Raw genomic sequence first — 15,241 nt, 5'->3', positions numbered from 1 at the left:
GAGTTTTAATGTGGATTTCAAGATGGAGAGGGGGAATTTCCACAACATCCTCTTGATCCAAGTGGACACCTGTACCGTCTCCCCACTAAACTTGATTTTCCCAAGTTAAGGATAACTTAACACCCACGTTGCTCGACTGTGGATGTACTGAAGTGAATTGTATAGGCAGGTTTTTTCTTGTTCTAAAGATGTATAGCGACATTTCGCTGGGTGCTATTATCACACACCCAACTTCCATTTTGTTTCTATCAGCCCAAAGGAAACAGAACAGTTATATTAACAATAAACATAAAATTTACTCTTGCAGGTATGAGAGGCAGGAAAGGAGCGGGAGAAGGAAGTGGCAGTCTTTCATGGGAGTGATACCACTGGAGCAACACACAACTATACACATGTAAGTATATTATTTTTGAGTGTAAATCTGATTTCCAACTTATGCTGGGTAGGGAAATACTGAGATCCTCAAATGTCTGGCCCCTTCTCTTAATATGGAAGTTGCTGCAGCCCCCAGATATTTGGGTTGCTCTTTTTCACACCTTTCTCAGTTCTGCAATATCCTTTTCAAGTGTGATGGTCTGAACTGTAGTCTTCAAAGTGTGTTACATGCTTTAACTAAAACCACCCGATTCAAAGGAGGCCCCTTATTCATAAGCAGCCTGGTGGGGGGGGGGGGCTTGAAGGTATGCACCCAGTCCACACCTTTTGATGCCAGAATTTCCGGGGGCCGGCAGATAGTTCAATTGTCCCCTATGATTCCACAGGCAATAGAGTTATTACTGAGGGGAGGCTGAACAAAAAGTGTATATAGTATGAGGAAAATTGACGCTTGGCTTTCCTAGGTCAGGCCTACACAGGGGGGAAGAGCCTTAACCTGGGTGGAGTTTTGGGTAGAGGAGTACCCAACATGGTGTCCTTCAGGTTTTGGGACAAGTCACACTTGGCCACCAACCAAGCAATATTACACGCCAGTGCCGTATTAAACCCTGTGAGAGGCCCCTAGGCAGTCTAAATCTCAGGGGACCTCTCACAAATTATCTCAAAGCTTCTACTCAACTACTTGTGAATATTCTACTAGGATCTGGCATCTGTGGGAACTCGCCACACACTAACTCACAGAAAGCTTCATATCAGGTTTCTCATGTGAGCACTCTAGAGGGATAACATTGAACATAAGAAAATGTAATTTTCGTTCAAGATCAAATATTGTTTTGATCCGTTGTTGCAGAGCCCCTAAAAGATTACTCTGCCTACTTGGTAATCTGGCACTGTTACAAGCACCAATCAGCCAGAAAACCCTCTTACTTGTGGGCAGGCAGCAATTGCACCAAGAAAGATCAACTCAGATGAAGGAAAAATATATACAATCAGACCAGGCAGGTAATAACCAGCCTCCCTGACCTGAGGGGTGATTGGTCCTATAGTAGGTCTGCTCCTACAGACCTAGACCAAAGAAAGCATTCCATATGGCTGGAAACTGACAGAATTCTGGTGTAATACGTGGAATAACTCACAAGTAAGGACACATGCAAGGTCTGGAATTGTCCCTGATATGAAGCTAAAACATGCCCAACATTCAGTTGCCTGCCTTACTGTTTAGTTTGGTTAACAGTCTTGCCTGCCTAGGAAAGTAGTTTGATGGTGGGAGTAAGTAATGTAAGAAGCAGGGATAGTCCACTCTAACTTTCCCCTTCCATTTTTGTTTTATAAGGATGATCTCAGAAGTATATTTTAGGAAGTACACAGTTAATACAAAGGGTTTTTTTAGAAGAGTAATTCAGAACAATGGAGCATTTTTAAAAATAGTCTGTATCAGTTCACAGGATGAAATTTTTGCATGAAAAATTGCACCCAAGTGCCTGTTGCTAAGTATCGTTTCATGTTAGCATGCACAGTATCTTGTAATCAGTGGTTAAATTTTGAAACCATGTGTTTCAATTCTTATTTTAGATGTATACCACAGGAAGTTTTAAAGTATAAGCAAATGATGTGGGCATTCAATAAGCTCACCGTGACACAATGAAACACATTAAGGAGAAATGCAAAGAAACTATACCACAAAATATCCAAATTATTATTATTAATGCCAAATGGGTCAAAGTTTGATAGAATGAAAAAGCTATTGAGAATTAGTTGACAAGTATTGCATCGTATGCTATAAAAAGGTATGGTATCGGTGGCAGACCTTGGTGTCTCAGATTTCAGGTGTGTCCTGTGTGACACCCTCTACTGCTTCTCACTTTCCGTTGGATTTCATAGTCGCAGTGCCTGCTGCAGTACCCCAGAAGGTCTGCGCCCAGTGCAACCAAACTGGTCATGCTCCCCTAGATCCGCCTTTGATAATAGGATGGAATATAGAAAGTTGTCTACATTAGATCTTTCAGCTGAGTGCTGACTACAATAGCTGGCAGTGAGTCCCCAGGGTTTCAGGCAGGAGTCTTTCCCAGCCCCATCTGGAGATGCCAGAGACTGCAGAGAACACTGGCAGGTTCTCTACCAGTGAGCCATGGTCAATGTTTCCCTGCAACACAATACATTACTCTGTGTAGTGCATCATCATGTACAGCAAGCAGAGGGCTACACTTTTAGCTTTGCCCCAACACCCCCAGTAATTACATGTTGTACAGTTGTCTGAGTAGAAAGCACAAAGCTTGAGCTCCTTCCTGCTCATGAGTAAGGGTTCTGTGTGATTTGGGTATCCCAACTGCACAGAGTTCACACACTGGGCATTCTGCTCATGCAACTTTGCACTATAGCGGCAATTTGGAGGGCAAAGATAGAGGTGCATCCCTGCTCCTTGGTCTACACCAGGCATCTCCAAACTCGGCCCTCCAGATGTTTTGGGACTACAACTCCCATCATCCCTAGCTAACAGGACCAGTGGTCAAGGATGATGCAAATTGTAGTCCCAAAACATCTGGAGGGCTGAGTTTGGAGATGCCTGGTCTACACACTTAGAAGACTCACACATGAGAAATAGTGAAAGAAGGCTTAGCTTTTAGAACACCACATTTCTGTGCTCAGAATTTTAATCTTAATTTCCCCTCTTTTCAATAATATAACTGTTTAATATAAATCAACCAGCTACACATGCAGCTAAAAGTCTCCATCAGCAAGCATCTGATGCTATCCAAAAGTAGTTTTATTTTCACTCTATTATGTTTTGGATAAGTCCTGTATCACAAAAGCATTGCAAACTCTAATGAACATATGATTCCAAAGATGCAACGCTACATTTTACAATCTCAGAACACTGGTCAATGTTCTTTTTAATTCTGTAGAATTTCTCAACATATTCAGACCGACTCAATAGTTCCACAAAGTCTTCATCATGAGTTATAACAAGAAGTTGGAAGTTGCGTTGCTGGGATCTACTTTTGATTATCCTGTGGAAAATCAACATTTAGAATGTGTTAGTTTATAGCTGTCGACATCTTATATTTGCAGCTTTCTGTGCTGTTGCCACCCAGATTTTAATTGTTCCACTCATTTTTAAAGTTTATGATAATTTCATTTATACAACAGAAAGCTGTCCCTCAACAATACCCAACAGTGGTACCTCACAAGACGAATGCCTCGGAAGACGAAAGAGTATTTCGTTTTTTGAGTTGCTTCGCAAGACGAATTTCCCTATGGGCTTGCTTCGCAAGACGAAAACGTCTTGCAAGTTTGTTTCCTTTTTCTTAAAACCGCATGAAGAGGTGCAGTTGCGACTTGACTGTGCTTCGCAAGACGAAAAATTCGCAAGACGAAAAAACTCGCAGAACGAATTAATTTCGTCTTGCGAGGCACCACTGTACACAGAACCAATTTGAGGTGACTAACACACCTGTTGATCAGATGGCAGAGAAAAATGTCTGAATTGACCCAGTAGCCTAAATTATTGTTTGATCTTTTAAATTTCTGGATTAGGGTTTACATGTGAGGGTTTATATATTTAGGGGGGGAAACACATACATGCTTCCAGGTTCTTCCACACTTTTTCCTATAGCAACAGTTGCTTCATCTGTAGAGCAGTCCATTCTGGGTGCTCTTTCCTTTGTAAGTGATCCCTCCATAATCAAACTTTTGGGCAATTAAAACTACACTGTGTTAAGCTTTGTATTAAGCAGGGAGACAAACCTTTTCTCAGGTGAGAGTTGCAAGTGTTCATAAAAGGATATAACTAGGACAATCAAAATAATTATTTTGGCAAGATATGGGGGATTTATAGAGCACTTTCAATTTGCTTTAGGACTCAATTTGGTGTGAATAAAGTGGAGTATAATAGAGGAAGACTCCGCCGACATCTCTATTGCTGCTCAAAATTACCATGCAAATGAAGCAGCAGAGATGCATTACAAGGGCATTCCTCAGGACTGGGCCAGACTGACTTATGGGCACTAATTGCTTTTCACTAATGCTTTCCCCCCTAGGTTCCCACAGGCTTCTTGGTAAAATCTACAGATACTTACTCCACTAAGGCATGCGCAAGAGATTCAATATTCTCCCGATCAAGATTGGTGGTGGGCTCATCCAGTGCAAGAATGCCACAGTTGAGACAAAAGGATTCTGCTAGAGCAAGGCGGATAATGAGGGAAGCAAGAACCTACAACCAAAAGTAAAAGGCAACCGTTCAAGTAAGTTAACCAAAACACAAACGCTTCTAAAAGCACCATGATGGCAGCACCATATCTGGACTCTATAATGCCTGTAACATGACTGAATGCTGCCCTGAATAAAATCTTCCCTTCACATAGAAAACTAGCATGTCAGGAAGTATTCTAGCCTAACTTTCATCCTGACATGTGCGTTTTCAATGTAGATTTTTTAAAAAATGTATGAACGTTCACTAATGTGATTTTTTTACTGCCTGAAAATATAAGTATAGGACAAAGGGTTGCCATCTGACAAGAACTAAATAAATTCTAAATTCTAATTCAAGAATTCTAAATGAATTCAAGTGCTTTTCTTTATTTAGCTGATAAAAATGGGCAAACTTTTTTTAGAAAACAAGCATACAAAATAGAATCGTAAGGTAAAGCAACTAAAAAGTTAAGTAGCCAACAAAAAAAATCAGAAAATGCCATATAAAAGCTATTACTAACTTTAATGCGGGTGTATTCTAACACATCCATTGCTATTAGCCATGATTGTTGTGTGATACCTCCAGTATTGGAGGTAGTATGCCTTGGAATACCAGTTGCTAGGGGAACACGAGTTGATGAATGCTCTTGTGCTCATGTAGCAGTGGTCTGCAAGGAGGGAGCAGAGGCAGGACAAGGTTATGCACCTGGCTTCTCAACACCGAATGTCACTGCTGCGTAATGAAAGATGAAGGAATGGGTTGCTTAGCGCAGTGCTGGGCATGGAGCCAATCCAATGCTCCTGCCACCACATCGAACTTCCCATACCTTGTCCCTCCCTCTTGGCAGGGTGAAGTGATGCTTTGTGTTGCGAAGACAGGCGCACAAACCTACCCTTCCTGTACTGCTCTGCTAACGGATGCTGTCTGGTTGCCTGCTGTTAGAACAGGATGCTGGACTGGATAGTTCTTTGGTACGATCCGGCAGGGCTCTGTGTTCTTACATACTGCCATTAGCTTTCCCTTCCTAGATTATATTTATCACCTTGAGTAGAGTGCTTCAGAAGATGTAATACAGTAATACCTCCATGAATGTCCGCCTTGTCTAGCATCCATTCCGGCGAAAATCCGAGGCAAATCGGGAAGTACCGGAACGGTTTACTTCCAGGTTTGCCACTCACGCATGCGCAGAAGCGCAAACCGCTCTGTGCAGACGCAGTGCTTTACCCTGCATCCTTTTCGTCTAGTGGCCAGGGCTCCAGAACAGATCCCGGTCGCAAAACAAGGTACGACTGTACTAAAAAAGTTTTACCTAACGAATTTTAATCCTTCGAATATCCCCTCCTCCCAGAGAACAGAGAAGGGAAGCAGGACATCCTGCCCATTTTCCAGGTGAGAACGCATGCAACTATTGCATCTTCCAATAGATTCCCTTGCATTTCATGTACTCACATTTCTTTGGCAGCTGTGATTGTGGGTTACAATAGATAGGTCTAAAAGAGGTTTGAGTGGCACCCTTTCATCATCAGCCAAACCAGGATTCAGCCATCATGAGTCTGGCTGATATCTGAAGTCAAGTGTGGATGGAAACATGAGAAAACTGCAGTTTACCCTTCTGGCAGGTACTACATAACTACAGTGAGTGCGTGTGCCTTATCATCTGGGAAAATGTCTCCCTGCCCAATGTGCTGCATCTCCCCACCCCCACCCCTCAATGATATTAACCTCTAGTTCTATTCTTCCATCTTCTCCACAATCAGATGCAAGTGACAAAGTGAACCAGGCTGTGGAAATTTATGCCGTAATAATTTTTTGAATAAAAATGCAAAATATATTTTGACTGTGCATGTATCATATGAAACCCAACATATCCTATGCACTGGCATCCAAACAAGTGTTGTTACCTACCTTTTGTCCAGCACTACATCTGCCCCTCATATCTAGAGCAGTGTCTCCCTTTATCATTACTACTCTGTAATTGTAACTCCTCCTCTTGTCAGCAGCAGAAACATTCTCATCTGCATCAGATCTGATTTCTATATATTCAATATCTGCATGGAAAAGAAAGCAGTTTCACTACAGTTAGTTGCCAAATCAATAGATTTGTTGGCCTTGAAGCAGCTAAACTTTCTTTAGTCCATTCTTCTTCACAGAGGCATGATGTACAATACCCAAACATTCTTAAGCAATTAGCTTCATAATCCAGATAAACAGGGCTATAGGCAAGCCTGTTAGATTGATGAATTACATCTCTAGTACTAAATGGAGGAACACTGGCAGAATGAACAGAGCCCTAGTTACATATCACAAAAAGAAAGAAGGAATGATCAAGATGTACCACATCAGTGACTCTTATGAGAAAGGAATATATTTAGCAGGATAAACCAAGACGACTCAAGCAGGATTAACCATGCTACTTTTTATAGGAAGTTTAGTTTATTAGATTTATTTATTGCTTCCCAGAGCCAAAGTAATCCTGAAGCCATTTACAGAAAAGATATACTCTAAAATACAAGTCACAGTAATGCAACCATTAACAATATAACCCTTTCCAGGCCCCAATTAGAATTCCCATTTGTAACTTAAGAGAGGACTCTTTTTTCTCTATCCAGAAAAAAAGTCCATAATGATTATAAGGAATGTTAATTCTAAATAGGTTTTGATTTTTGTTCTGATTTTCTACGTATTTTTGTTTTTGAATAAATGTTTACCCGTCCTGAACCTTGAAGAAAATGCATAATATAGTATAAATCTACACAAAAAGGATTAAGAAGAAATACTTTGGTACCTTGCCCCCTGTAGGTGCTTCGCCAAAGGTCACGAATTATCTTGTTTATTTCTTCCATCTTCATGCTGTGAAATGTCATTATTGCTCTAAAAGAAAAGAAAAACCACAGCTCATTATGCTCCTTCCATCAGACTTCACTTTCTTTCTACCCTAGGCATACAAGTTTGTACTACAGTACTTGAAAAATAAATGATGTATGCGTCACATGGATGAATGTATAAATTCTCTTGTGATCACTTTTTTTTATTTATTAAATTTATATCCTACTACTCCTCACAAGAGGGGACGCAGGTGGCTCTGTGGTCTAAACCACAGAGCCTAGGGCTTGCCGATCAGAAGGTTGGTGGTTCGAATCCCCACGACGGGATGAGCTCCCATTCTTCGGTCCCAGCTCCTGCCCACCTAGCAGTTCGAAAGCACATCCAGTGCAAATAGATAAATAGGTACCACTCCAGCGGGAAGATAAACGGCGTTTCCATGCGCTGCTCTGGTTCACCAGAAGCGGCTTAGTCATGCTGCCACATGACCCAGAAGGTTTCTGCGGACAAACACCGGCTCCCTCGGCCTACAGAGCGAGATGAGTGCCCAACCCCAGAGTCGTCTGCAACTGGACCTAACGGTCAGGGGTCCCTTTACCTTTACCTATTCCTCACAAGGGAACTCATTTAAATCACATTAGCATAAATTTTGCTTCTATTCTGGTATAAAGACTTTCTTGCTGATAGAACCCAAACTTATTAATGCCACATTTTTTATTTTGAGGTAACTGATCTAAAATTAAATATAATAAATACCATGAGACTTTTGCCAATCATTGCTGCAAACAAAGGTAGGTGTGGAATGGGTCTAAGTGTTCCTCTCTATAAGGAACTGTGGCTGAAATATTTAGGTAGGTAAATGTCTATAAGATGGGCCAGGGTAGCATCACAGGAAGAAACAAATTAGAAGTTCATATTAAGTGCAATTTAGAATTACTGCTAAAATATGGAAACTTTTTATCTTTGAAAAATGGCAGATACAAAGGAATTAAACCAGGAAAGCTAGAATAGTGGAGTTTTTTTAATAATTAAAATAAAGTAAAGCACATGAACAGAAATTGCTATGAAATTTGTTGATCTAGTAGTGGTTTATTAAAAGACCCTAAATTTCTTAATAGTGTATAGTGTGTTTGTCTTTCATAACTCCCAAGGTTTTCTACTGTGTGTGAGCTTGGCTTGCATTTTAAAACTTTGTGTTCACAGTGGCTGAACTTTAGATTTATGCCCTTCTGAGGCTCTATATGGAATATAAAAGGCTATAAAAAGTATGGTCAATGTACATGCAAACCCAAAGTTAAAAAAATGGAGTTTAAGCATCCCATTCCTAAGAGGAAGATGGGGGTGCAAGATAATCTCTGAATTTACATCATATCTAATTACGCCAACAGAAGACTGAGAATATTAATCATGTAGATTTATTCACTGACAAATTCTCATTCCAATCTAGATACTAATCCACAGATCAAGGCGTACGTGCATAGCTACACACATATAGCTCCTACACAAAAAGGCCTTTTTGTTGTTGACTTTGCTAGGTGAGTAATCCTGCACGCACTCAAGTCTGCATTGTGCACACAGAACTTCCTCCAACACCAGTCAACAAATTCCTGATGTGTAGAAGCTTCATTGTGCTTTGTAACACCTGGATCAGGTGAACCATGCATCATTTTTTTCCATTGAATGCTTCAAAAGGTGCCAGACCTAGAAAGTCATCTAGATGCTACATCTTTTGTAACAGGAGCACTAGAGGTCAAGAGGAAAGACATATAATGGAAAGCGGTAGCTTGGCATGGAACACCTTTGGTCTTTATACCAAGAAATATTACTTTCATTATACTTATTAGTTATATTTAGTCATAACTTCCATTATAGTAAAGCTTCATATAGCAGCTCTCCATTTGATAACATCAAATTTGTTTAATGTTGAGTCATGGTTATTTTTTGCTGGTGAACTGAGTTGCACATTTGAGTGCATCAGATAAGGATGCAGAAAAAGAAGCAAATGTTACCTCTTATCATGTTTGGAGGGAGGAAACAACCCATGGCAATAAAAGATGCTATGTTTTTCGAAAAAGGAAAAGGGAAAAAAAGGCAGGAGGCCTAATATTATATTTCCCGCCTTCGTACGTTACCTCTTTCCTTTTGCGCTGTGTGAAAACATTATCACTTGCTACATCTTTAAGCAGCTTAAGAATATGGTTTGTAGCGTTTGCATGCTACAGTAGCCAGGGTTGTCCTCTTTAATTTATTGTAGCATTGCAAATTGATCAGTTCTCACAGTGCCACAGCAAACAAGGGAGGGTCTTCCCAATTCCCACAGCTCAGAAATATCCCCAGGCCATTCAGAGAAGCTTTTGGGGGAGAGGGGACAGGAAAGCCTCCTTCCTTCCTTTCAGGTTCTCAGGTGAAAGCCGCATAACGGAGGTGCCAAACTAACATATGTGGGGTGGACCTAGAGGCACCCACAGAAAATGTCCTCTCCCAGGCCACTCCTCTCCACAAAAAGAGAAAAAGCTTCTAAGGGTGGTGGAACTATCAAGAGGTAAAGGGACCCCTGACCATTAGGTCCAGTTGTGTCTGACTCTGAGGTTGCAGTGCTCATCTCGCTTTATTGGCCGAGGGAGCCGGCGTACAGCTTCCGGGTCATGTGGCCAGCATTTCTGGCAAACCAGAGCAGCACACAGAAACGCCGTTTACCTTCCCGCCGGAGCGGTACCTATTTATCTACTTGCACTTTCATGTGCTTTCGAACTGCTAGGTTGGCAGGAGCAGGGACCGAGCAACGGGAGCTCACCCCGTCGCGGGGATTCGAACCGTCGACCTTCTGATCAGCAAGTCCTAGGCTCTGTGGTTTAACCCACAGCACCACCCACGTCCCTTATCAAGAGGTACCTATCTGCTAATCTGAGATGGTATGTAGAGAAAGAGGGGGCCTTTCAGTTATTTGAGACCTAACTCATTTAAGGGCTTTAAAAACTGGCATGAGCACCTTGAACTGGAAATGAATTGGGGGAAAGTGAAGCTGTTTTAAAACAAAGGTTGTATTAGTTCTAAACAGAGCTCTGATCAGTCCAATGGCTGCTGCATTTTGGACCAGTTGCAATGATTAAATATGGAAATTACTGGGGCATAGCCTCATCATCTCTGTCCAAAAGGGACCATAAATGGCAAACCAGCTGAGCTGGAAAATGACCTCCTAGCCACAGAGGCCACCCAAGCCTCCAGTGACAATGTTGAATCCAGCAGCGCCTCCATGCCACGAACCTGCTTATTCTACGGGAGTGCAACCTCAACCAGGGCAGGCCATCTTCCTACCTCCAAGACTCAAAAACTTGGGACACAGAACACCTCTTGTCTTTTCAAGATTCAGCTCCAGTTTATTGGCCCACACCCGGCCCATCAACTACCCCAGGCACCAGTCTAACATCACAACTGCATCTCCCAATTCAGATGGAACAATAAGAGAGAATGGGACCTGGCTACATATTGGTGACACATCACTCCAAAGCACCTGATGACAGCTCCCAGTGGCTTCATATAGATGTTAAGTGTCATGGGAGACTAAATGGAATTCTATGGGACACCACAGGACAACTCACATAGTGCTGAACAGTAATCTATAACTATCTGGAAATGGCCCTGAAGGTAGGAGCAGAACCACTGAATTACAGTGCCCCCCAACTTTCCCAAGACCCTCCAGAAAGATACTTAGTCAACAGTATCAAAGGTCACACTCCCCCCTCATGTCTTTCCTGACAGATGTCATAAACCAGGGCAACCACAGTGGTTTCAATGCCATGACTGGGCCTACACTGTATACACTAATAGCATTAAAGTGAACATATTTTCCTAGGCACGTAAGCAGAATTCAAATTCTCGTAAACGGAAGAGATTCTTTTCCTCACTGGTTTCTGATTATATGTAAATAAGCTCTCCATTATCAAAAGGAAATCTTAAGGCTGCAAATTTTCTAGTGTATGTCTGCTTGGCAAAATGACACATAACTGCATGTCAACAATTTAAATGTAACATTTTAAAAAATGTATTCACCTTCATCCCAAATTCTGAAGGCTAGGAGTAACATTTATAGAAACCGATAGGCAAGACAATAAAATATACCTACTGTCTTGCCTCTCAGGAATAAGGGGATTAAAAATTCAGCCTGCTAAATTTTAAAGCTCTCCTTGGGGAGATAATTGATTAATTGATAGTTACCAAAGCCAACATGCTATTTAAACAACTCACTGATCCAGTGCTTTGTAGTAAATGTCCAGATCCTTGTTTGCCAACTCCGTTGTTCTCATGTCAATCATCATTTCTTTGTATTTTTTCTCAGCATCTTTAAACTGTGATTCTCTCAGCTCTCTCTTAAATCTAAGGATTTCTTCCTCAAATCCATGCTGTCGACCAAGCGCCAAGCTTTCTTTTCTTTTCAATTCTTCTATTTTCTCCTCTAAATGCTGTCGGTCCCTGTCAAGTAGAAGTTAATATACAGCTTTGTTATCTATTATAGTGGTAAACAGAAAGTGATTTCTTAACCATGAGTAAATTGCTTGATGTTGTTTATAATAACTTAACCAAGCCACAAAGAGGGAAAGCGAAAAGGATGGAAATAAATGGCAGTGCATTTAAAATGAGTCTCAGTTGGGCCTAAAATATTTAGACAGATTTGCTGGGTGGCATTCAAAGACGGGGGACGGGGGGGACGGACTGTCAGCAGAACAGGGAGGAAAGGAGGGCAGGAATTTCCAGCAATCTTTCCCACCTTTTGCATGCAATGCCCTGCATCCCCTCTACATTTGCTCTATAAGATTGGGGACCATCTAGTTTTACAGGGACATGGGATCTTGCTCCTCATCCCACTGGATTACACCCATGGATCAACTTCAAAATCTAATTGAATTAATGTGAAATAACCTCTTGTTTAGAAAGAACGTACTTTACAAGAAGCACTGAGTAGATAAAAAATGTAGTATGATAACTTGAGATACAGTGGTGGCTAATTCAAAGGCTAATTCTATCAATGGCTTTTAGCTATCAACCTTAACTGGAAATTCCAACACCAGAGGCAGCACAGCTCTTAATATCAGCTGCTGAGAAAAATGGGGGGGGGGAAGGCTGTTATAAAGAATGATAAGCATAAATGTCTCTAGCAAGCCTGCTAGGTTAAATACACAGGTTGGTCATGGTGCTTCTGCTTCATTAGGGTTCCTAACTTACGAGAGACACGGTTAAATAATGCAAGATGCATTTTAAACGTGACACATGCCCTGCTTTGGGGCATCTATCCATGGGCATCTATCTGGCCACTGCTAAAGAAAAGACACTGGATTAAAGCCCTATTCAGTTATTCGCATGGCGGAGCAACACAATTTCAAAGGGACTGCGTCTTTAGACCTTCACCTATTGTTGCATGGTTAGTCCCTTGTTCCCATTTGGTCAGGGCAAACACCGGGAGTGGGAAGCCTTCTGTATTTGCTTAGGCTCCCCCACAAGAGACAGAATCTTCTATGATCAGGGTTCTAGAACCAGTAAGACTACTATTATATTCTTAGAGTACCAAAGATGCAGTATTTGTGCACTTTTAGCCATTTTTTTTTTAAAAACCCAACCTATCTGAGGCATTAGGGCATAATCAAACCCATTGAGTTACACTGTGAGAATAAGGAAGCCTAGTACTGAGGACAGATTACAGAGGTCAAGTGTGATCGTGCATAAATTTAGGTGTTTACAGGTGAATTTGACTTAGAAAGTATCACCAGAAGCTTGCCAAAAGTAGTTCACATGGTGCATGCTAGCCTATTATTTAAAACCACTCTTCTCAGTATAATCAAATTGCTTATGCTGTAGTTGCTACAAGGTTGACCACAGCATACAAAACTAGAAACTTAGATTATCTAAGCAAAGGAGGAAAAAAGTTTGGTCTACACGAAAAGTATCTATCAAGATATGGCGAATATGCAAATACTTGTGGACTACTAGCTAGGACCAAGTATGGAAAAGTGGTAAATATGCAAATAATTAAGGTCTACTGCTTTGCAATTAAGAAATTATTTTTTTTTCTTTTAAAAGGAAGTTCAGAAGATACCTTTTCAGTTGTGGGACTTCCATTTCCCCCATCTCCTTCAAATATTGCTTTATACTATTTTCGACTTCTTTTAGATCTTCATTTCTTTTTCTTAAAGTAAGGTTATCTTCTAACCACCGCTCCTGAATCTAAATTCAAATAAAATATATTAGTGAGTTAATCATCATCATTTTGTGCCATGACTATTTGAGAAGAGAGTTGGAAGGGATTTCAAAGACAGTCTGATTAACTACAATGCCAGTGCAGGAAATCCACTACTACAGCATCTCTGAATAAAGCATGAGCTGTAGTTAAAAATGAGCTATGTATTTACTATACAAAATGTAGCAGTGTTTTGTTTTCAATCACCACTGTACTTGTATTTTAATTGGTACTTTTAGCTGCAATCTTATACATTTAACTGAGAGTAATCACCAATGAAAAACAACAGCTATTACTTCACAGAACTGGTATTTCAGCAATTTTAACTAAAATCAGAGTTGAACCCTAACATCTGACAAGCAAAAAGAACAAAGTCTTATAAATGATAATTAAAAACAACCATACCAATCCAGAAAGTTATGTAAAAAGATTACTGTTTTGTCACCTGCCTCAGCCTTTGGGATGGGGCATTTTAAAAAAATATACAGATATGAAAGTCTTTTAACTTCCCAAAAGGAAAATGGTAGCAGAACTTCAAAATCTAATTGAATTAATGTGAAATAACCTCTTGTTTAGAAAGAACGTACTTTACAAGAAGCACTGAGTAGATAAAAAATGTAGTATGATAACTTGAGATACAGTGGTGGCTAATTCAAAGGTCAAATGTAAAAGATTCCTGGTTCAGGGTGAATGAAATGCTCCTTTATTTATTGCTACATATTCAATTTAATGTGCTGTTCATGCCCACCCCCTCTTTAAGATATAGAAATAACCAAAGAATAATGTGGTTTGATAACATATGATGCTAGTATACCTACAGATGAATACGTAGCATGTCATCGGACCCAGTAAAAGAATTTGACAGAGCAGGTGGAACTGGCACAAGGAAGGATGTTCCTTAGCTCCTTGATTTGCAGTGCTGAATTGGGCTTCTTGGGGATATTAGTGAGTAGCAATCACATGTTCTGGAGCAGTGTGTCAGCAAGCCAGATTTCCCTATTAGGGGATTTTTTAAATATAGCATTGAAAAAATATTTTGTAATGTCACAAGTTAAATTGTTATGCTAACTGGTCAATCAGAGGCACATGACCAATTCAACTTGACGAAACGTGCAAAACGCACATGCTGCCAAAACATATTTAGTGAATTCAATAAAAAATACTTTCTTTTCAGACTTATTTGCAGGACGTTTGACTCACAGGAGTTCTCTCAGGCCCTTAATGCTGCTGTTAACTACGTCAGAATCATACAGAAGGCTACTTTGAAAACAAAAACTACTGTCTACTATGCATAGATATCAACAATATTTGAGAAAAATATCTGAACTAGACAAATGTACCTTCTGAGTATCGATATTTTGTCTAATAGTTCCAATTTCTTTATTTGTCGTTTCTTTCTTTTTCTCACATTCTGCTAGCAGATCCTTGACTTCATCAAGTTCAGATTCCTTTTGCTAAAAAAGGAAAACACAGAGATGAAAAAAATTAACATGACTTTGGAAGGTGTGAAGAAATGCTGTTTGTGTTCTGTGTTTTGAAAAATAGGTTTCTGTGACCACTGATGTTGCGGTATATGCTATTATTATGTATACTATTACTAAGTTGCAGTCTGTTTAGCAGAAGTT

The 15,241-nt window shown here is 40.4% G+C and overlaps 1 protein-coding gene across 4 annotated transcripts in view; it reads right to left on the bottom strand.

Moving 5' to 3' along the window:
* Positions 1-2,993: 2,993 nt before the first annotated feature.
* Positions 2,994-15,241, bottom strand: part of RAD50 (RAD50 double strand break repair protein) — a 35,935-nt gene continuing 23,687 nt past the window's right edge. For all 4 annotated transcript variants that reach the window (XM_081185483.1, XM_081185484.1, XM_081185481.1 and 1 more), the window contains exons 20-26: positions 14,957-15,070; positions 13,476-13,603; positions 11,633-11,857; positions 7,350-7,435; positions 6,470-6,612; positions 4,452-4,585; positions 2,994-3,383 (exon numbers count right to left, since the gene is read on the bottom strand). In XM_081185483.1, coding sequence (XP_081041609.1) covers positions 3,197-3,383; positions 4,452-4,585; positions 6,470-6,612; positions 7,350-7,435; positions 11,633-11,857; positions 13,476-13,603; positions 14,957-15,070 — 1,017 coding nt within the window. In that variant the 3' untranslated portion in view covers positions 2,994-3,196. The remainder of the gene's footprint in view (positions 3,384-4,451; positions 4,586-6,469; positions 6,613-7,349; positions 7,436-11,632; positions 11,858-13,475; positions 13,604-14,956; positions 15,071-15,241) is intronic.

Source organism: Podarcis bocagei (genome assembly GCF_964188305.1).
Source record: "Podarcis bocagei genome assembly, chromosome: 2".
NCBI lineage: Eukaryota > Metazoa > Chordata > Lepidosauria > Squamata > Lacertidae > Podarcis > Podarcis bocagei.
Note: the sequence above shows the minus strand (reverse complement) of the source record. Positions and strands in the feature narration are given on the sequence as shown.